This window comes from Lampetra planeri, chromosome 69, assembly GCF_965212315.1.
Source record: "Lampetra planeri chromosome 69, kcLamPlan1.2.h2, whole genome shotgun sequence".
In the NCBI taxonomy this organism is placed as follows: domain Eukaryota; kingdom Metazoa; phylum Chordata; class Hyperoartia; order Petromyzontiformes; family Petromyzontidae; genus Lampetra; species Lampetra planeri.
In genome coordinates this window covers 3,130,075-3,152,662 of record NC_136174.1, presented here as the reverse complement: position 1 = coordinate 3,152,662, position 22,588 = coordinate 3,130,075, and the positions used below count along the sequence as shown (strand labels likewise).

At 46.9% G+C, this 22,588-nt stretch overlaps 2 protein-coding genes across 4 annotated transcripts in view; one reads left to right on the top strand and one right to left on the bottom strand.

Annotated features, from left to right (window-relative positions):
• LOC144737441 (tripartite motif-containing protein 14-like) overlaps positions 1-22,588 on the top strand; it is a 410,883-nt gene that overhangs the window by 114,371 nt on the left and 273,924 nt on the right. The gene's annotated exons all lie outside the window — the stretch shown is intronic.
• Positions 3,090-22,588, bottom strand: part of LOC144737439 (uncharacterized) — a 35,465-nt gene continuing 15,966 nt past the window's right edge. Inside the window, exons 2-3 of one of the 3 annotated variants that reach the window (XM_078620139.1) lie at positions 8,108-8,188; positions 3,090-6,257 (exon numbers count right to left, since the gene is read on the bottom strand). In XM_078620139.1, the coding sequence (XP_078476265.1) occupies positions 4,803-6,218 (1,416 nt within the window). In that variant the 5' untranslated portion in view covers positions 6,219-6,257; positions 8,108-8,188 and the 3' untranslated portion in view covers positions 3,090-4,802. The remainder of the gene's footprint in view (positions 6,258-8,107; positions 8,189-22,588) is intronic. The other 2 variants (XM_078620142.1, XM_078620140.1) reach the window with 2 other exon arrangements.

Below are 22,588 nucleotides of genomic sequence, written 5' to 3'. Positions count from 1 at the left end.
TCACACCCCGACTGACTTCTCTTTCCGGTTTACCCACTTAAGGACCCCAACCTTTCACCCACGTCACCTGGCTCCGCCTCCCCGTGACGTCACATCCGGAAGGTCGCTCACGCCCGCATTACACCTGTATAATAATCAAATACTGTCAATTATCCTTTTTCACACTCACGATGTATGTGTCATGTCAGAATTATTGATAATTAATAAATGCCAAACCTATTTTTTTCAAATTAATAAATGGCAACCTCGTGTCTTACCCACAAATCTAGCAACTACCCAAAGCGTTGAGTAGGCACGTAAAATATATTCATCAACTGAAATTTATTTTGCTCTTGACAAATAAACAATGCACGTCAGATTTGATTATTTACAATGCATGTACATTACATGCCAATGTTCAGCATCATCATCAGACATGCTCAATCGACTGCTGGGAGAAAAGGTTCCCCAATATTTTCCCCAATATTGTCACCATTACTCATGCGCATGAGATGATCTCATTGCTTCATCTCTGTGGTGGTTATTCTCTCAGGCGTGTTTTCTCCTTCGGTTGACATTCCATCCCAAGTTCTGTCCACTTGCTATTATCCCTTTTAGCCACGACGTGTCTTGCCCAAGCCTAATGAAAACTCAAATTGCATTTTCGCAATGTTGCATTGAGGATAAAGTAAAGTAACCAAAAATTCATATTCTCAGGTTTTTTCGGTAAAGTCACGTAGGTAAAAACATTAAAATTAATGAAAGTAAAATAAAACAAAACAAAATAAAATTCACGACGTTTCGGAGGCAACACAAGTCTCCGTCATCAGGTGGGACCGTCACAGCCGAATTAGCTGCATCAAGTGAAGCAATGATTCAAGATGTAATCCCTTATAAGCAAGTTGAAGGGAGGTGGAGAGGGGGGGGGGAGAGCTTATCAGGCTGTGGTAGCCAATGAATGGAAACGTATCGGGAGGGAGGAGGAGCGGTGATCAAAGACTGCACGCAGTGCTCAACACAATGAATGGAGACGTGTCGGGACGGAGGGCGAGCGGCGATCAAAGACTGCACGCAGTGCTCAACACAATGAATGGAGACGCGCCGGGACGGAGGGCGAGCGGTGATCAAAGACATCACGTAGTGCTCAACACAATGAATGGAAACGTGGCGAGCGGTGATCAAAGAACAATGAAGAGATTACTGTTAAACACTGTGGATGTTAACACTCGGTGAAGTAAATTAAAATAGTGCCTGTCAGATAAGATGGTCCAAAAAGTGTAATTAAGTCTTTTTTGCGTGGTTAATAACATCTTTCCAAAAAAAAAAGACTTAATTACACTTTTTGGACCATCTTATCTGACAGGCACTATTTTAATTTACTTCACCGAGTGTTAACATCCACAGTGTTTAACAGTAATCTCTTCATTGTTCTTTGATCACCGCTCGCCACGTTTCCATTCATTGTGTTGAGCACTACGTGATGTCTTTGATCACCGCTCGCCCTCCGTCCCGGCGCGTCTCCATTCATTGTGTTGAGCACTGCGTGCAGTCTTTGATCGCCGCTCGCCCTCCGTCCCGACACGTCTCCATTCATTGTGTTGAGCACTGCGTGCAGTCTTTGATCACCGCTCCTCCTCCCTCCCGATACGTTTCCATTCATTGGCTACCACAGCCTGATAAGCTCCCCCCCCCCCTCTCCACCTCCCTTCAACTTGCTTATAAGGGATTACATCTTGAATCATTGCTTCACTTGATGCAGCTAATTCGGCTGTGACGGTCCCACCTGATGACGGAGACTTGTGTTGCCCCTGAAACGTCGTGAATTTTATTTTGTTTTATTTTACTTTCATTAATTTTAATGTTTTTACCTACGTGACTTTACCGAAAAAACCTGAGAATATGAATCATTGCAGTCACGAAAGCTTCAAATCTAGAATTAACCAAAAATTACTGTATGAATTAAAATAGAGATGGTCAAAATGAAATAAAAATAATGAAATCATGACTGTAAATCAATCACAATTAATGTAATCACTGGAAAGTGTGCTGGGAGTGGGGGGGGGACTCCAGTTTAATCGTAAACATGGCCACAGGCAGCCATTGCCAGCATGCACACATGCCCAGTTAGGGATGTTCATTGAATTTTTTAGGGTTTTACGATAATTGCATGCACAAAAGCCTATTAAAAAACCCATTACCAATGTTCACCACACCAACAATGACCGGAGTGAAGTATGGTCAAAACAAGCTCAATGACTGACATGGCGTGGTTAGGCCTTCATCTAGCAGTGGCTTGACAAAGTGGTGTACGTTTATTATATTGTTTATATTGTATCTATAATGATCTGAACAATGACATTGCAACATGCGTCTGTAAAAATGCGTCCCATGAGCCAAGTAGTTTGATCAAACACTCAAAAAGTAGAAAATTATAGATTCGATGACTTAGGAATCAATACAATATTCCATAAGCAAACGGTAGAAATCGATAATAAAAGTGCAGGAGATACAAAACACTGAGTACGCTTCGCCAGTACCCTAACTTACAATAAGATATTATATGTGCATAGGCAGCTTACTCTGCGTCAAGAGATACGAGAGAAAAGCTGATCAATATACTCATGGTGCTTTTAGTGATAAAGCAAATATCTGTGGAGTCACATACCGCCTTGAAGACTCTTAATAGAAGACTCTTAATATTTACGTTTAAGCCTATTCGCCATTGTTTGAAGCAGCATCGGCGGGGGAGGGAGAGAGCACAGAGGTGGTGGGGTGGGAAAGGACTGGCACCAAGATGCCCTCGAGTGGCATGGGAGAGTTAACGCAACGAATAATATGCACGACAGACAGACAAAAAATCCCTGTTGGGCAGTGTGGAACCTGTTGTTCCTACCTGTATAAAAGATAACTTGACTTTAGGTAGCCAGGCAGACAGCCCCCTTAACTATCGCCCCCCCTCCCTTAGGCCCCTCCCCTGACCCCCCTTCCCTTAGGCCCCTCCCCTGAGCACCCCCCCCCCCCCATATCCTTAGGCCCCTCCCCTGACCCTCCTCCCTTAGGCACCTCCCCTCTCCGTACCTGGAAGTAGGTCTCCACCAATCAAAGAGCTGTTAATGTTATATATTTATTTATGTACGACAGACAGACAGCCAAATAATCCCTGGTGGGCAGTGTGGAACATTGTTCCTATCTGTAATATTCCTTCACGTATTGAGAAATATCCTGGCATCTTTCAACGTGCTTTGGAACGTTGCTGAGTGGTGGCACGAATGCAGTCACAATTGCAATCTGCAATCCGCCATTATCGTGTTGTGGGCTGCCAAACCTGTTTCACTGTACTTGTACATACTGCTTCTCTACAATCAACTTAGAATGCTATACAAATGACTGGTGAGTACCTCTGTAAAATAATTATTTCGAATATCACAGTTAAAATGTTTGCTTAATTTCTTCGTTGAAAAATGTTTTTATACTTGAGAAATTTGCTGACCCATAAAGTATACCTCAGATAACTGGCACATTTGATGAACTGACACCCTCGATTCCCATGGATGCTGGATAAGAGCTTTTGCTGTATATGCTCAAAATCAGATCATACGCGTTAAAATTATAACTCTAAATAATCACACATCGCCAACATTGAATTATTGCATTGAAATATACTGCAACACATTACATGACATTTACTGTACACTGATCTCTGAATGTATGCCTACACCTGCATGCATGCTTAGAATGAGAGAAGCCAAGTGATAGCATGGTTGATGTTTGTTAAAAGAGGTTCACATCTGTCCGGCCGCCCACGTGATTACTGCAGCAATATTGACCAAAAATACGCACCATCTGCTTAACAGTGGGTGTTCAACATTCATGGTGTCAGGGTCAAAATTGGCCAAATTCGAAAGATTAGCCACAAACGACCAGACTGGGGTTACACATCAATCATCGCTCGACCCTACTGGCAGACTCATGTCCACGTGCAGGTCAGTATGAGTCACCTTGTACCACAAAGGGACAGCTGCCACTTGGGCTAGCTGTCGAACGATTGAGATGAAATATGATGCAAGCCGCTTTTAGTTGAAGCATTAGCAAGATTGGCTACATACAGTGAGAAAGAAATAAAATATTTATGCAAACTCCAATATTAATCTAAATATTATTATAACACGTCGAATGCTGTGGAGCTTGGCTCCAGCTCCTGCTTGCAGATCTACCCAACCTCCAAGTCCACACATGCTGGCCGTGCCTACTCTGCATCTTCCAACAAGTCCACCTCGACAAACTGATTGGTTTCATTTCACTCAGTCCACAGCCCCCTCCAGCTTCACGCTGCCTCTATTGACTACTTGGAGGTTAAACACTTTTAATGGGAAAGGCACAAATCTGGCTGTCACCTGATGAAGCTAGTTGTAATGACTGGTGAAACGTCGTACTCAAGATTATCAATGTTGTGGCTTGGCTCTCCAACACACCGATGTGCTGTACTAGTGACGAATTGGCATGGTTTGTTTACGTGACAACCCTTACTAGTTGGCTGTGTCGGGTGGTGGCAGGCTTTAACGACAAATCTATATTTACGCGATCTGACTAAAAAAACCTCTATTATGGGAAAGGCCTGTGAATGAAATGGAACTTACTAATAGGAGTTTTCCCCTTTTTTCTGGCAACAAAACTGACACCTTTTGCAAGGAATCATGTTAACATTAACCACAATACTTGCAGTCAAATGCAAACAAAAAACAATACTCTGGTAACTTCTATTAGTATATTTTGGTACTGGCAAAAGAGGCCCCATGATGAAATGGAACTTGTTTATTCTAAGCTCAATGATACACATCTACTTGGTCTCCATTTGAATCAGTTTTGCCTAAAAAATCCACCCACACCTCCACATCCACAAATTGCTGGGAGTTGCCTTGCTCTGCCTCAGAGTCCACAGTTTCCTCCAGCTTCACGCTGCCTCCATTGATGTGAAGGTCGGATTTTGGAGTTGAATCTTCATCCTCACATTTCACTATCACTTCTTCACTCTTTACCATCACTTCTTCGCTCTTCACCTTCACCGATTCAAATTTAATTTTCACTTCTTGACATTTTGCCGTCACTCCTGGCCATGTTTCATATCTCAAATGATTTTCTGTTTCTTGTTTCATGAGTGATGGACTCATTGCAGCACTTTGACTTTCACAAGCCGATTTGAGATTAATTCCCTGATGAATGGTTTGATGCTTGTTTCGATCCCCTAACTGTCGAAAACCCTTCCCATACACAGTGCACTTTAAGGGTTTGTCTCCTGTGTGTGTTCTCTGGTGTGTTTTAAGATGTGATGACTGTGCAAATGCCTTGTCACATAAAGCACACTTGAAGGGTTTCTCTCCCGTGTGTGTTCTCTGGTGGCCCTGAAGAGTTGATGACCGTGCAAATGCCTTGCCACACAAAGTGCACTTGAAGGATTTTTCTCCTGTATGTTTTCTCTGGTGTCTTTTAAGTTGTGATGAATGTGCAAACGCCTTTTCACACACAGTGCACTTGAAGGGTGCTTCTCCTGTGTGTATTCTCTGGTGTGTTTTAAGATGCGATGACATTGCAAACGCCTTCCCACACACAGTGCACTTGAAGGGTGTTTCTCCTGTGTGTATTCTCTGGTGTCTTTTAAGATGTGATGAATATACAAACGCCACCCCACACACGGTGCACTTGAAGGGTGTTTCTCCTGTGTGTATTCTCTGGTGTGTTTTAAGATTTGATGACTGTGCAAAGGCCTTCTGACACATAGTGCACTTGAAGGGTGTCTCTCCTGTGTGTGTTCTCCGGTGTCTTTTAAGATGTGATGAATGTCCAAACGCCTTCCCACACACAGTGCACTTGAAGGGTGTTTCTCCTGTGTGTATTCTCTGGTGTGTTTTAAGATGTGATGACATTGCAAATGCCTTCCCACACACAGTGCACTTGAAGGGTGTTTCTCCTGTATGTTTTCTCTGGTGTCTTTTAAGTTGTGATGAATGTGCAAACGCCTTTTCACACACAGTGCACTTGAAGGGTGCTTCTCCTGTGTGTATTCTCTGGTGTGTTTTAAGATGTGATGACATTGAAAATGCCTTCCCACACGCAGTACACTTGAAGGGTTTCTCTCCCGTGTGTGTTCTCTGGTGGACCTGAAGAATTGAAGAATGTGCAAACGCCTTCCCACACACAGTGCACTTGAATGGTTTCTCTTCCGCTGATTGTCTTCGCTCCATTTGACCAATTCTGTACAGCAGTGGCAGAGGAACTGGCAGCTGCAGACAGAAAACAGTAAAATCCACGCAATGTATGTCAGCATAGAGGCATATAAATGCATATATATACAGTCACACGTGGTATTCACGTATTACATAGACAAGAACACTCAATCATTAACGAGAAATAAAAAAAAAATTTCACCCCCAATTCATCACACAGGCTTGTTTTATGGCACTTGCAACTATTGACGATCAGCTCTTGGATTGGCATAGCAGGCAAGTGGTCAAATAATGCCTGGAGGCCCAAGTATACTTCATATCAATGACAACCCATAACTCTATGTACAGAATTTCGGTTGTATCTGGCTACTGAAGAAATGCTAACTATTGAAAAAGTGTCATAAAAATAGCAAATGGTGTTTAAAATAAAACTCTTCGCATTGGGGAGAAATATTATCAAATGGGCAAATGAATGTTCAATCGCAACTTGGAAGTCCGAAGCCAGGCTCAGATTTGCTTGAATGCTCGGATGGACAGATTTTATTTCAGCTTTATGTGCTGTGTTTTCCATGCTTATGAAACGTTCCATGTGTCGGGGACTGTACAAGAGAAGGTTCTAGAAGGCGCGCGTTGTGATGATTTGAAACAGGTGACCGGAAGGCACTGTAAGCATTATTCAATTAAGGACACACATCTTCTTGGTTCTTTCGCTAAAGTCACGTTGAAGGGCGATAATAAAACATAATAAATTAAACTTCTCACGACGTTTCGGCCACAACACAAGCAGCCATCCTCAGGTGAACACAGCTGTCTGAAAGACAGCGCTCAAATGAACACTGCTAAGCTTGGCAGCGTATTTTAAGCTGGGTGGGAGAAGAGCACCTTGACAAAGGAGTTTACATATCAACAGAAGAATTTAGCATTGAATAAGCTGTGTTAATGTGAGAGAATTAGCAGGATGTTAAAGTCAGAAATTAGCATGTAACTGGGAGATTACCATGATGATAATGTGAGGAATTAGCATGTAACTGGTCACCAAAGTCACTATGTTAAAGTCAGAGTTTACATATCAACAGAGGCATTTAGTATATTGACGCTAAATAACTGCAACCACCCACTATCATACAATAAACCGATGTTATAGTAAAGTGGGGGGGGGGGGGCGGGGCCAAGTGAGTATATAAGGGGGAGCGAGTATATAAGGGGGAGCGAGTATATAAGGGGGAGCGAGGCCCATGGTCGGGGCGCTTACTCGGGGACTAATTGACGACCAGAGATGGACGACAATGGGGCCGACCGTGGAAACCATCGGGGTTGACTGTTTAGGTATCAACTTGGTGGAAACCATCGGGGCTGAAGATAGCCATAGCAATTACGAGTGTGGCAGTCATTACACTTGGACTGTATATACGTTCAGAGAAACACATCTCTACTACCCTGAAAATTGATGTCTCAAGGAGCTTCATTACACGTGTAATAGAAAAAAAACTATTGCTTTGATTAAACCTAGGTGTTTAAAATGGCTAGAACCATGCCTGGTTGCCTTCATCTGCTCAGTACAGATGCTTATACTCTTCACCAAGTACTTAACCTAGGAACAATCAACCAAGCAGAGGCCTACAATAAGTCAATCTATCACTTGTCAATCTTGTCTGCTGTCTTACCTATTGTCATTTTTTGTGTTTGTGTGTCTGTGTGTGTGTGGCCGAAACTTGCGAAGGATTTGGCTCGCGAACCATGGGGTTTACTTTTTTAAAAGTACCCAGGTAACACGCCATAAGCCTCGTGCTGAGCCAGCGCTATTCCGATTTCGCGTGCGTCACCTTTAAAGTAGTTTAATTAGCGATTTAGTGCTATTTTGGGTTATTTATTTCTTACATTGTGCATGCTCGACCATACCAACTCACACACGTTCGGTGGGGGGAGAGGGCCCCTACCAAGTCACACGCGTTCGATGGGGGTGAGGGGGCAATTCTCTTGTGTGGACACTGCACAAAGAAATACACACAGATTTACAGCTCCCTTCAAACATTTATTACCATTACTTTTTACTCATTACAAATTGCCTTTTATAGTTTAGATTTCATGACAGGGATTAACCAATGTTTCATGACAGTTACCATAAGTAACACGATTTTTCTCCCTGACTACTAAGTGCTACTTTTAAATTGTTATATACAAAATGGCTATTATTCCCCACTATCTTTGCTTTAGCAACCACGTCTTTACGTGAGGGCATGACACATATGCACACGTTTTCTCTTTGAAAATAGGTACATTTCTAAATATCACTGTCCTGCTCACAAAAACAGGTTTGAGGGGAAAAATAGCCTTTTTCTGTACTCTTGAGGCATAAGCAGCCATATCACTTACTGCACAGGGGAAAATCAATAAATATACTCATTGCTATTACATCTTCATACCTACTATAATCACCCAGGAATGTCCTTAATGCTTGTGACGTCACTTCACATCGACACTTGCCCCCTCAGTACGGGGGTTGAGCAGTGACGTTATGTCAATTACGCTTGATTGGTGTGCATCTGCTCATAGTTACAGGTAGGTTAGGTCCATTTTGTATTCGTTGACTTTCATACATTTTCCGCTCTTGCTCGTGGCAAATTTTGCAGCCAAAATGGCAGAACACCCTCGTAGTCGCTCCAAATTACTTATACACGCGTGCATTTCCCCTCTTCCTTGCTTCTTTCACTAAAGTCACGTACAAAGAAAACTATTATTTACAAACTTATTTAGTCTATATAAAAGTGTGTACGTCCATGTGTGCATGTGAGTACATATATGTGTGTGCGTTGTGTCTGTGCGAGTCCATGTGTGTGTGCGTCAATGTGTGTGTGAGTCAATGTGTGTGACAGTCGCTGTGTTTGTGTATGTCCACGTGTATGTGCGGTGTGTGTTTGAGTCGATGTCTGTGTATCAGTCGATATATGTGTGTGTAAGTCCATATGTGTGTGCATTGTTCCATGTGCATGTGAGTCTAAGGATGTGTAATAAACCCACTCCGGACGATATCGTATCTCTTGTCTTGTCTTTATTCATTCTTCATATATTCAGCTTTCTCCCACCGCTGGGTTCCTTTTTCTCGTTACTCCCATTACTCGAGCGTGGCGTTCGCTCGCTTTCCTCGCTCCCTTACACCGCTGGCTAACGGCGTCCGGGAGACAGCCTCCGGCCTGCCACGTGGCCGCTGGCATGCTGGAGGCGCAGACGTGGTCTCTCCTCGAAACTCTCCACACTGACCACGAGCTGTCTCTCTCCACCCCTTATATCACCTGGCTCACGTGATGCCACGCAGCCAATCATAAGCCTCACCCCTGGAACCTTCGAGATGTTGCTATACAGTCCCAGGGTTACGCCCCTGGCTCGACGCCCCATTGGCTGCGGGCTGAGGCCGGCAGAGCCTATCACCATCGCCCAATTACCCGCGGGTGCATCCTCATATTACATCACCGCCCCGCTCACGGTGTGAAAAGTTAGCCGTCTCGGCTGGGAAAAGGGCGATGCACAGTAACAAACCACCGAGATGTGTAAGCCCACGAATGAACATTAGGGCGCCGAACAATGCACGACTTAAGAGAACATAAGGAACACCAATGCAGCATTGGAAAGGAAGGCTCAACGTGACAACAACATTAATGGAACAGAAGTGATTTAGAGGGCGTGCGCGACGCTGGTTCGTCCTCCGCGGCAGAACGGGGTCATCTTGATGACTGCCAAGCAGGAGGCGGCAGCGGTGTCGGGGCAGGCCCAGCATCCTTCGTGGAAGGAACAGGTCCGGCTGGAGGGCGCTCGTCAGGAGGTGCGGTGTCCTTCAAGGCCTATGTGTCTGTGGGAGGCAGAACAGGTCTCCCCTGGGGATCAACCGGCAAGCCAGGTAGCACGTCGGGCATATCAGACCCTGGAAAGTCAGCAAGTGGGGATGAAGGGCTAGTGCATGGTGCGAAATAAGGTTTCAACCGTGGCGAGTGTACATACCAGCTAACGCATTGGGGATTACGAACCTCTATCAATTTAACGGGCCCTGGCCAAGGCCTGTGCAGTTTAGGAGATGTTCTCACAGGTACCTGCGAATAATGTAGCCAAGCCGCGTCACCCACAGTCCATGGCATGTCGCAACGCGACCAACGAGCATATCGCTCGTTCCGGGCCTGCGTCCGGGCCGTAGCGAGCCTGGCGGCCTCCCGTGCCTCCGTGATGCGGCGAAGCGACTCGCGGACGTGTTCCGGCAAGGACAGGGGAAGTTCCTTCGCGGCCGTAGCCAGTTGCACTTAAATTGGAGGCACGTTCTCCCGCCCGTACATAAGGAAAAATGGCGAGTATCCCGTAGAAGCGTGCGGGACCATGCAGTAGGCAGACAGAACGCCAGGAATATGCAAGTCCCAGTCGGTTTGCTTTTCACTCACAATGTGACAAAGCATGGCCGATAGGGTACGGTTAAACCGTTCCACCATTCCATCCGTCTGCGGGTGGTAAGGGGAAGTACGCATTTTCTTTGTGCCCAAAGCTGCGCACACATCCCGGAGCAATTTAGAGGAGAAGTTACGGCCCTGGTCCGTGAGTAACCTCTCCGGAGCACCTTTGTCCATCAAGTAACCATTGAGGAATGCTTCGGTGATGGACGAAGCCGATTGTTCGGGCGGGGGCCAGGCCATCGGCCAGCGAAATAAATATTTAACTCGAACCAAGAGGAATTTGTTACCCCTAGCGGAAGGGGGGAACGGCCCAAGGATATCCAGAGCAACTAGCTCATTTATCCGCGACACTTCAATCGATTTCAAGGGCGGAATATATTTATCACGCGGCGGTTTCCGCCTCGCACATTCCTGGCATGCCTGGATAGCCTTGACGACATCCGCCGTCATGCCAGGCCAAAATAAATCCCTCTGCATTGTGAGCAAGGTTTTCTGCACACAGAGATGCATCAACTTGTCGGCATGCAGCGCGCGGATAAGATCATGACGGAGTGATGTCGGCACGACAAGCCGCGATCGGCCTAACAAGCCTTTTCTGCACATAAGCAACCCATCCTGGGTAGTAATCAGCTGCGAGTTCCCGCAGGACGTGTGAGACCCTGACCCTTCTGCCCGATCTCGCAGAGGAGCCAACGATGCGTCGGCCATCTGCTCACACTGCCACACCGACCGCGACAGGTGCAGCATGCTGTCGGCCACAACCGGCGCGGCCTGTTCGTCAACCTCCGGCACCGCGCTCATAATAGGGCGGGGTGGGGAAGGCGGTGCCGTGCAGCTATGTGTGCCCGACGAACAGGCACAGGGAGGGCCATGAGGCAACCTGGAAAGCGCGTCTGCATTCCCATGGCGGGTACCCTTACGGTAGGTTATGTCAAAACAAAATTCCTGCAACATCTCCAACCATCGTGACAGCTGTCCAGATGGTTGCTCCAATTTCAATGAGTATTGCAGGGATGCATGGTCAGTGCGCATGAGGAATTTTCTACCGTAAAGATAGGGCCGGTATTGGCGAACGAAATGAACAATTGGCAGCAACTCCCGGCGAGTGACACAATAACGCGTTTCAGCCGGGGATAAAACCCTGCTGCCGTACGCCACAACTCGTTCAATGCCGTTTTTTCGTTGAGACAGAACAGTACCGATGCCGGTGTCGCTAGCGTCTGCGTCAAGGATGAAAGGCTGCGAAAAATCCGGGTAGTCAAGCGTCGGTGCGGTAGCCAATCGATCCCGGAGGGACTGGAAGGCCAGTTCCTCCTCCGATCCCCATTTGAACCTCTGATTCTTGCCCATCAAGACATGCAGAGGCCATGCCAGCGTGGCGAAATGTCGCACGTCACCTACGGAAGTGGGCGTCGGCCATTCATGGACACAAGAAGTCTTGTCCAGGTCAGTGGAGACACCGCCAGAGCTGATGATATGGCCGAGGTAACGAACAAAATGCTGTAATAAATGACACTTCTTGGGCTTAAATTTGAGATCGGTGGAACGCATTCTTTGAAAAACAGCCTTCAACCATTCAAGGTGTTCTTCGAAAGTGCGACTAAAGACGATAACGTCGTCCAAGTATATGAGGCACGTGCCCCACTGCAGTTCTGCCAATACCAACTCCATCAAACGTTGGAACGTTGCGGACGCTGCATTCAGGCCCATGGGGAGGCGGTTAAATTCGAACAAGCCTAGAGGCGTGCAAAACGCCGTTTTTGGCTTCGACGTATCATCGAAGGGAAGCTGCCAAAATCCCGACAAGAGGTCCAGGGTAGAGAAGAATTTAGCCCCTGACAAGGCGTCTAGAGAATCTCGTCCATCCGCGGCAGAGGGTAAGCATCTGCCACGGATATTTTGTTCAATCGGCGAAAGTCAACGCAGAACCGAAGTACGCCGTCCTTTTTAAATAACACAACCAGGGCGCCCCAAGGGCTGTTGGACTGTGAGATAATGTTAGCCGCGAGCATGTCATCTACTGCGCCACGCACATGCTCCCTTTCCGCAGGACTCATGCGGTGTAGGTTCATACGTATCGGGCTTGCCGCACCAGTGTCAATGTGGTGTGACAAGAGCGAGGTACGACCCAAATCAAAATCATCTTTGCTGAAGACGTCCGAGTATTGCGACAACAGCAAACGCAGCGCGTCACGCTGCTGAAAGGACAAGGCCGAATTCTCCTGGCACAATCTGGCGATCCATCTATCGTCCGAATCAGCGGTACGAGATACGCTAGTAACCAACCCACATGGGCAGCCCCCATCGAGGCCAGTAAAGGCAGTAGTGGCATGGGCCAAAACCACACCTGCCGGAACGACTACCTGTTCCAGGCCCCCATTCAAGGCTTGCAAGAATGGGGCTTGTCCGGCCCGAACAATGGTTTGAGCCGCGACAAGACAAAGCCTTAGCCAAGGAGTTTGACGGGGATAGCAAAACACCTGCCACCGCATCCACAACCTCCAACCGTTTACGGTGACGCAATAGGATGAGCATCTGCGTACCAGGAGGGATCTCTACCGCGACATCGGCAAGTGCGTGAACAGCGTGTTCTGGAGGTAGGCAGCCCAACAAGAACGGTAGCAAAAACAGTTTACGTCCTTCAGGCATTTCCAAACAGCCCTGATCCACAAGGATCTTAACAGGCATCCGACGAAGAAAATCGGTGCCCAACAGACAGGGACCCGCCAATGACCGCGAGATAAGGACCGAACCTGATGTGGCAACGTTCCCTATGGCAATATGGACCTCCACCAGTCCGATGATACCCATGCTACCCCCATTAGCGGCAATACATGCGCCAAAAGTCGGCTGAACCCGCGAAGCAGGGATGGACAGCAGGTGAAATATAACATCGGAAATGATGGTGGCCGACGCTCCGGTATCCATCAAAATACGGACGTCCACCCCTTGAATGGTGCCTGGCACCGTAGAAGACCCGCGGTGCCAAATCTACGTGTCCACAATTTTCATCAGATGGACCCCCCCGGGGTGTGAAGGGAAGCATGAGGTGTCGGATTATGCCGGGTGTCTGATGCATGCCGACTTGCCCGAGCAGAATGGCGATCCGTCTCCGGGGGAGAGGATGATTGGAGAGTCGACGGAGGCGGCGGAGGACGGGGATGGCGCCGATAATCTTGAGAGAAGTGGCCCAAGCGGCCACACTTGAAGCACGTTGCTGCCGCCCAACGGCCGGCTGCCTCGGCACCGGCCCGCGGCATCCCGGCCCCATTGCGTCGCATCCCCGGCCGGCACTGCGGCATGTCAGCGGTCCATGGCCGTACACGGGCATCGAGGTGCCAATTTCTTTCGACAGTTTGACCATCCTCGTAAGAATGAGAGGATGAGAGGATCGAGAAGGTCGGCGGAGGAATCGGGGTAGGCGGCCACCGCGAGCGCCAACAGCGCGCCGCGATACGCAAGAGGCGTTTCGTCGAGGTCCCGACGATGCTGCATGAATTTCCTGTGAGCGGCCGATGGCGGCTCGTAAACCTCCGCCATCTCAGCGAACGCGTCCTTCAGCGTCTTCTTTTTGTCGGCAGGGATGGAGCGGAACACTGCCAACGACACATCGTCCAGCAGTTTAGGCAAAGCGTCCAACGCCTCGGCCTCCGTCCACCGTACGGATCGAAAAGCAGACTTGAACCGCCAAGTAAAAGTGCTCCAGTCACCACCGGCGACAAATTCCTTGATGTTGGGGAGGCGATGGCTGCGGCCACCGTTGTCGCCTTTGGGCGCGGCCGCTCCCACCAACCCCGCAGCACGCGGCTCCACCAAAATGGCGTCCACAGGCGATGCGGCCGCGACCGCGCCCAAGATGGCGGGTCCGCTCCACGTGGCAGGTGTAATTGCGGCCGTCTCCTCCGAGACCCCCCGAAGGAGGCCCTGGTCATCCGTGCTTGGCATCACATCTTGAGGCCATACCGGGGCTGCAGACAATGCGACCAACGTGATGAGGCTCAGCAGCACCGCGCGGAGAGATTCAATCTGCTCTGCCACCCGCCACCAACCCTCGTCCGCAGCCGGAGTCGCATCTACGCCGGCATCTCCGCGCAGCGTGGCGCCTGGCGCAGCAGTGGTCGCCGCAAGCGGGGCCAACGCCCCCTGATGCAGCAAGCTCTGGTCGAGGGAGTCGTCGTCGTCATCCGAAGGCGGGTCCGGTGGGTTATTTTTCTTGAGGTGCCTGAACATCGTTGTTCTCGGCCCAAGCGGTCTCAAAAGTCACTTCTGACACCAGTGTAAAAAAAACCCACTCCGGACGATATCGTATCTCTTGTCTTGTCTTTATTTGTTCTTCATTTACACAGCTCTCTCACACCGCTGGGTTCCTTTTTCCCGTTACTCCCATTACTCGAGCGTGGCGTTCGCTCTCTTTTCTCGCTCCCTCACACCGCTGGCTAATGGCGTACGGGAGACAGCCTCCAGCCTGCCACGTGGCCGCTGGCATGCCGGAGACGCAGACGTGGTCTCTCCTCGAAACTCTCCACACTGACCACGAGCTGTCTTTCTCCACCCCTTATATCACCTGGCTCACGTGATGCCACGCAGTCAATCATAAGCCTCACCCCTGGAACCTTCTAGATGTTGCTATATAGCCCCAGAGCTACGCCCCTAGCTCGACGTCCCATTGGCTGCGGGCTGAGGCCGGCAGAGCCTATCACCATCAGCCAGTTACCCCTGGGTGCATCTTTATATTACACTTGTGTGTAAGTCGATGTGTGTGTTAGACAATGTGTGTGTACGTCGAAGTGTCTGTCTGCGTGAGTCCATGTGCATTTGAAAGTAAACGTGTGTGTAAGTCGATGTGTTTGTGTGTGGGTCGATGTGTCAGTCGATATGTGAGTGTGTGTACATTCATGTGTGTGTGGGAGTCCATGTGTGTTAGTCGATATGTATTCTTGTGTAAGTCCATGTGTGTGTCGGTCAATGTGTGTTACTTTATGTGTGTTTAAGTCCATGTCTGTGTGTGAGTCGCTGTGTCTGTGCGTCGATATGTGCATGTGTCAGTCGATGTGTGTCTGTCAATGTGTGTCTTTGAGTCCATATGCGTGTCTGAGTCGATGTGTGTGTGTACGTCCATGTCTGTGTGTGTGAGTCCATGTGTGTGTAAGTCCATATGTTTGTGTGTGTAGTTCCATGTGTGTGTGAGTCTATGTGTGTGTATGTGTCGATATGTAAGTCGATGTGTGTGTGAGTTGATAAGTCAATGTGTCTGTGTACGTTTATGTGTGTGTATGCGAAAGTCGATGTGTTTGTGTGCGTCGATATATGTGTGTGGGTCGATATGTGTGTGTTAGTCAATGTCCATGTGTGTATGTTATGTGTGTGTCTTTTTCGCCCGGGCAACGCCGGGTACTTTCCGCTAGTCAGCAATAATACAACTCTGAATGTTTGCTTTATAATGCAGTGGATGAACAAATGTTCCTCAGCTCCCCATGAAGATACACTCTTACATACATATATGTTTCACATGGATCATTAACATACATAAAGAAAACTGCCACCATTCACCACTAATTAGTAGTAACATCATCGGTGGTCATGCTATGATAGGTGTGAATTGAGGCCATTTAAGTGTGGAGCACTTGCCAGTAGGTCATAGGAATGATCCAGGTGTCAAGGGATGACTGAGATGACTGGCAGATGCACCACCTGTGCTACCCACTGTGCCAACTTGCTGCATTTTAGCCACCCAGCGCTCCACCCATTGATGTGAGTGTCGCTCCTCTGACCTCGTTGTTGCAGGACGAATGCCTCCAACTACCACTCTCACATTGACATATTTCGTTGCTTCCTCTTAATATCTTTCACGCGACGGTCAATGGTATAGTGTATAACAGATTGTATAAATAGTATAAAATTGTAATGTTTAATACAATGTATAAGGTATTATACAGTATCGTAATTGTATAGTGAATATACAGCAGTGTGGTATACATTAGGGTGGGTAGAATAATACTTAGGGTAATATTATAGTCGAAGGTATAGAGTGGTGTATAGTAATACAGTAAATAATTTAATGTTGGGTTTGTCTATAGTAGTATATAGTACGGGGTAGACCCATGTGATGTAAGAGAAAAAAGTTGAGCTGGAAGCATATTATATTTTTTGCGACATAGAATTGGAATGTATTACTTACTGTTCGTAGCTCAGCTTATTGGAGAGTATATTTAGTATACTGATGATACTATGTAGTTTATACTTTAGTTTTTTACGTGGTTGTTTAGTAACTGCAGCTACATACTATTAACATTCCTTCCCTTTGTTAATGCTACCCCCATCCCCCTCCCTTTGATGCTGCTAATCCTGCATAATGCACGGGCATAATATGACTTTGAAACCCCCCCCCGCCCACCTCCTACGCATTTCCCATAAATATGCAAAATTCCTCTTGATATGCAAATTATTTTGTCAAGGCGCTCTTCTTCCCACCTCCCCCCCTCCAAACCAGCTTAAATATACGCTTCAAGCTTGGTGGTGTTTCATTCTTCACCTGAGGACGGCTGCTTGCGTTGTGGCCGAAACGTCGTGAGAATTATTTTATTATGTTTGATTTTTATTATTTTATTACTTCCCTTCTAAGTGACTTTACCGAAAGAACCAAGAACATACAAAACATGGTTGACCAGTAGGAAACGATCCTTTAACTATAACCAGCCATCGATTAGCCTCTCATTGTAACTGTACCAAATGCACTTTTGTAGGGCCATTGTAAAGTTCTCAAAACTACGTAACTATTGAAGATACTATATTAATGTACAGACAGTCCTCGGGTTATGGAAGGGTTAGGTTCCCGGGAACGATCCGTAACCCGAATATCTCATGTCGGAAACTGAACACTTTTCCCCCGAAATCAAGATGAAATCCCATAGCTGGAAATAGTTGTGCTGCCCCTACCCAATTACTCGTTCATTTTCTCTCAGTACTGTATCGCGCTATAGTCCGTTTTATATCGCGACCTGTATCATATTGCTATACAGATGTAATGCGAGCGTAAGCGAGGTTTCACCGCTCAGCTCTGGGCCAATCGGACGGCCTGGAGTACTGGGGGCAGGGCCCAGTAAGGTGGGCGTATGGGGAGGTCCGCCGCCCACCTCCGGTCCAATCGGATGCCCGGATGATCAGGGGCGGAGCCTAGGGGCGGAGCCTAGGGGCGGAGCCTAGGGGCGGAGCCGGGGGGGGGGCGCTAAGTGAAGGGAGTGATCTGGAAGGTTCGGAAAGGGCGTGGTGGAAGGTAGAAACGGGATGATGAGAGAGGGGAATATAAAGGAGATCCTTAAGAGGCTCGAGGCAGTTGGGATAGACTCGGAGTGGGACCACTTCGAGCCGTGGGAGGTCTCCAGCGCCATCGGCCACGTGGCTGGAGACGGCTACAAGTACACCGTCAGCCAGCGGTGTGTGGGAATGCAACTGACGGAAAGAGTGCGCAGGGCGCGCCAGTGGAACAGCCGGTCCAGTCAGGACTGGCAGAGTGTGAGCGGCATAAGAATAAAGACAGAGACGGAGACCAAGCTGTGCACTTCCTTTGATTCTTTCATTTAATCGAATATCAACCTAACACTACCCATAATTAAACTAATGGAATATGTAATTATCTAATAATTATTGAACACCACACTTCCGAATATTAGTTTACCAGGAAATAGGCAAGGCCTAGAACTCTCAGATCGCTGTTGGCTGAGACCATAAGCAATCGAAGTGTAATTGTGTTAAAGTACATAACGTAAATAACTTATTAAATAAGTTATTTACGTTAACACTGAAAGTTACGAGACGATGTGGCGGGTAGAGTATACGCACGGAACAATGTAACAGCATGACTGAGAGTGCAGAGCGGCTATACACCACCGCCTTGGGGAAGATGCTGCCTGTCTTATGCCTCGCTCTTCGGTATTCATCTACAACCTCACTGTGCTGGACTACTTGTGATTAAGTAACTAAAGCAAACATTTCCACATTTTGTTTCTTTACTTGCATAACTTATGGGAGCATTTCCGTAAGGCTGGATTTCCATAAGTCGGGTCTTTCGCTACCCGGAGACTAACCGTAATGTATGTGGGCCAGAGTGAATTCCTGTCACATGCCAAATGTGAGCAGAGGGGCACCAATATCGAAAACAAAGAACAACCAAACGCCGAAGCCTCTTCCTGGTACTTAGGCTTTGATTAAATCAAGAAAGCAGAGATCTAGTTTCTGATTTAAAAAAAAATCGATACATCTGTGCTGTAGCACATGAACAAAAAATACAGGAGACCTTTGAATATCACGGGGGTTACATTCTTGAAACATGCCAAGAAAGACAAAACGGCGATATTCAATACATAAGCCTTACCTAAACAATGGTGTTAGTTAAACGGCAACCAAAAATACGCATCACAATTTAAATAAGTACTGTACAGCATGCCAACTAAACTAAAAACAAAACAATTGAAATAAACAAGTAGCAACTCTATAGAAAAAATATTCCAAGACAATAAATAGGATTATAAATACTGAATACTCAACTTACAATGATGACGATGTGTGTGCGTGAGTGGAGAGTGGTAGTGCTTCGGTTAGCGTGCTGCAATATGAACCCAGCAATCCGAGTTAAATTTCCGCTCACGCCCAAAACCATGACGATTATCTGAATTGGCCCTGGGCCTTCCCAGGTCGACTCAGCCTCAAATAAGTACCTGGTGTGTTGTGTAAACATCGCCACTGGGGAGACAAAGGCGGCCAGGAATAGTGCTGGTAACCTACCTCTTTGCGTGCCGTGCCGACCTTTATAGGTGCTACTTGCGAACAGCACTTGTCCTAACAGTCTGTTAAGGCTAAATGCTTGCATGGCAAAGGTTGAGGTGCCACTGATTTTCTCGCGTTCCTCGCCCTCCTTCCCAGAACAGTATACTCACGAAAGTGTTAATTGGTATGCAAAGAGGTTGCCCGTGATAGGTCAAAACCGCAAAAAATAAACCGCAAAAAATATTCAAGGGTCTACTGTATGGCATTTGTGCAGAACTGCCCTGGCCTGAAACCACAAAGGATCTTTGCAAGCTTCTTCTCTGAAGGTATGGCAAGCTGACTATTCATTATCTGGCAATCAGTGTGGTCGAACGTGAGATCTTTGTCCAATCTAGCAGAGATCATCGCTTAGTCCATGTTGTTGTAATAATGTTCTGTATTGCAACCTGTGTAAAATCACCACACTCCCTCAGCACCTTCCTTTGAATGTCCATTATACCTCACCACTAAAACTGTTCTTAGAACTCTGGGTTAACCAAGCCGTGCAAATGTCACCAATCACAATATTCTGGATTCACACTTTGTCACCAGATGGTGCACCAGCCAACTACTAACAGAGTGTGGTTACTTCCTGGAATTTTTAAGGCACAGCAAAAGCAACAAGTACATATACACGAACACACATTAAAATACACAAACCTGTGTTAGCTACCCAGCACGTTAACACACTCCCAAAACACTCTCTACAAAACCAGTAATACAGAGGCTACAAATAAAAAAAACAAGGCAAAGTGTTAACTTACACTCGCAGTCAAATAAAATACATTAACACACATGAGCATATTACAATGCACATACACACAGTGACCTGCAACAAAGAACCCCAATATAACCTTAACAATAAGTCAGGAGTGGATGTACGGCCAGCACCACACCTGACCGCTTTTGTTTCCCGAGTGGGGACGTTTACACACTGCACCAGGCACTAATTTGAGGCTGAGTCGATCTAGGGAGGCATATTATACACGCCAACATGCACCATATGCTTCTATATAGATGTTCAAGTAATTTTTTGTCACGTTATTTTTCATGAGTAGGCAATTGTGTACTGGAGTCATGGTTGAAATGTATCTAACCTATATAATTCATTTTTTGTCCGTCCGTCCGTCCATCCGTCTGCGTACGCTCCCTACCGGGGGATTTAGCTCTCGGACCGTGGGGTTCGGCGAGATTAAATTTTGCAGGTGGGCACGCCCCCGCCCCGCGGTAAACTTAGGCATTTCCGATTTTTCGTCTCTAAACTTTAAATCGGACCGATTATCGATTTAGTGCGATTTATCTTTATTTATTTATTTAACGCTTTATTTATTTATTTACTCTCGCCGGCCGGCGCGGACCACGGCGGTTGCCCCTGGCAACGGGTAGCAACGCGTTCGCTGCGGGGTGGACGCCATTTTGAATTCCCGTTAAAAATATGCGCACGCATTAACACGCGATTCTGAGGTAAATTCATCAAAGTTTCACGTCCTCTTCACTCCCCCCCCACCCCAATGTGTGCAATTACTATTATAGGGTCGGAAGATAATAAAATTATAGCGATTAGACAGTATTATTGTAGCGCGGGGGGGGGGGGGGGTTAACGGCCCCAGTACCCAGCCTCAGCCGGGTGGGCAATCTAGGCGAGGCCGGAGGCTCTGCACGGTACTAGGCCTCGACACGCAACTCTGTCAGGCGACGACTTTGTGCTATAAACTCGATATACCCAGCATTGCCCGGGGGGAAAATACATTTAAAATCTTCTGAAAACTTTAAAACATAACATACCAATGAAAATACAACTGTGTAAATAAAAACTCTAAACCCGACCGCGCCAAGAATCGATTCTCTGAATTGCGAAAAGGAATCGAAGGTTGTAGATTCATTTAGAATCGCCTTATTTCCGTTTAATATTAGTTGGTTATAGAGTTGATATAAACTGCTACGAATGGGAAATATCCGGCGTTGACCGGGGCTAAAATATAATTAAAAACTCCTGAAAACTTTAAAACATAACATACGAATGCAAATAAAACTCTGTTATTAAAAATAGAAACCTCCTATGCGCCAGGAATCGATTCTTTGAATCGCGCAAAGGAATCATCGAAGGTTGTAGATTCCTTTAGGATTGCCCTTAACATGTGGTGAGGGGGAGAGTGGTGAGTGAGGGAGAGTGGTGAGTGAGGGAGAGTGGTGAGTGAGGGAGAGTGGTGAGTGAGGGAGAGTTGTGAGTGAGGGAGAGTGGTGAGTGAGGGAGAGTGGTGAGTGAGGGAGAGTGGTGAGTGAGGGAGAGTGGTGAGTGAGGGAGAGTGGTGAGTGAGGGAAAGTGGTGAGTGAGGGAGAGTGGTGAGTGAGGGAGAGTGGTGAGTGAGGGAGAGTGGTGAGTGAGGGAGAGTGGTGAGTGAGGGAGAGTGGTGAGTGAGGGAGAGTGGTGAGTGAGGGAGAGTGGTGAGGGGGAGAGTGGTGAGGGGGAGAGTGGTGAGGGAGAGCAGTTATAAAAGAAATAGCAACAAAAATCTAACCAGAAAACTATAGACATACATTTGGTAAAAAATGTTTTTAATATTTACATTTTTGATATTTGACACACACACTCTCAGACTCACTCTCACACTCTCAGACTCACACACACACATACACTCACTCTCTCACACACACATACACTCACTCTCACACTCACACACAAACTCACTCTCGCACTCTCAGACTCACACACACAGACTCACACACACAGACTCACTCTAACACTCAGACTCACACATACACTCGCTCTCACACTTTCAGACTCACACACACTCAGACAGACTCACACTGTCAGACTCGCACACACTCGCGGCGTTGCTCGGTGTTCGGTGGGGGGGATGTCATAAGTGGGTGTGTTTACCTTCCCCCCACCCTCCCCGATATCTTCAAACAATCGCAGAGATTCTTATCTCCGTCGAAAAGCTATGAGGTTAGTCACGCAACTTCACAGCTCAGTTAAAACATTTAAATATGTATGTTTACTATTTTGTATCACTCTTACATATTAAAAGATTACTATTTTGTATCACTCTTATATATTTAAAGATGTTAGGGATTAAGTTATGTTTGATGATAGTAAATATACACTATGCACCACGATTTTTCCCTGGGTAAAAAGTGTTATTTTTATATTGC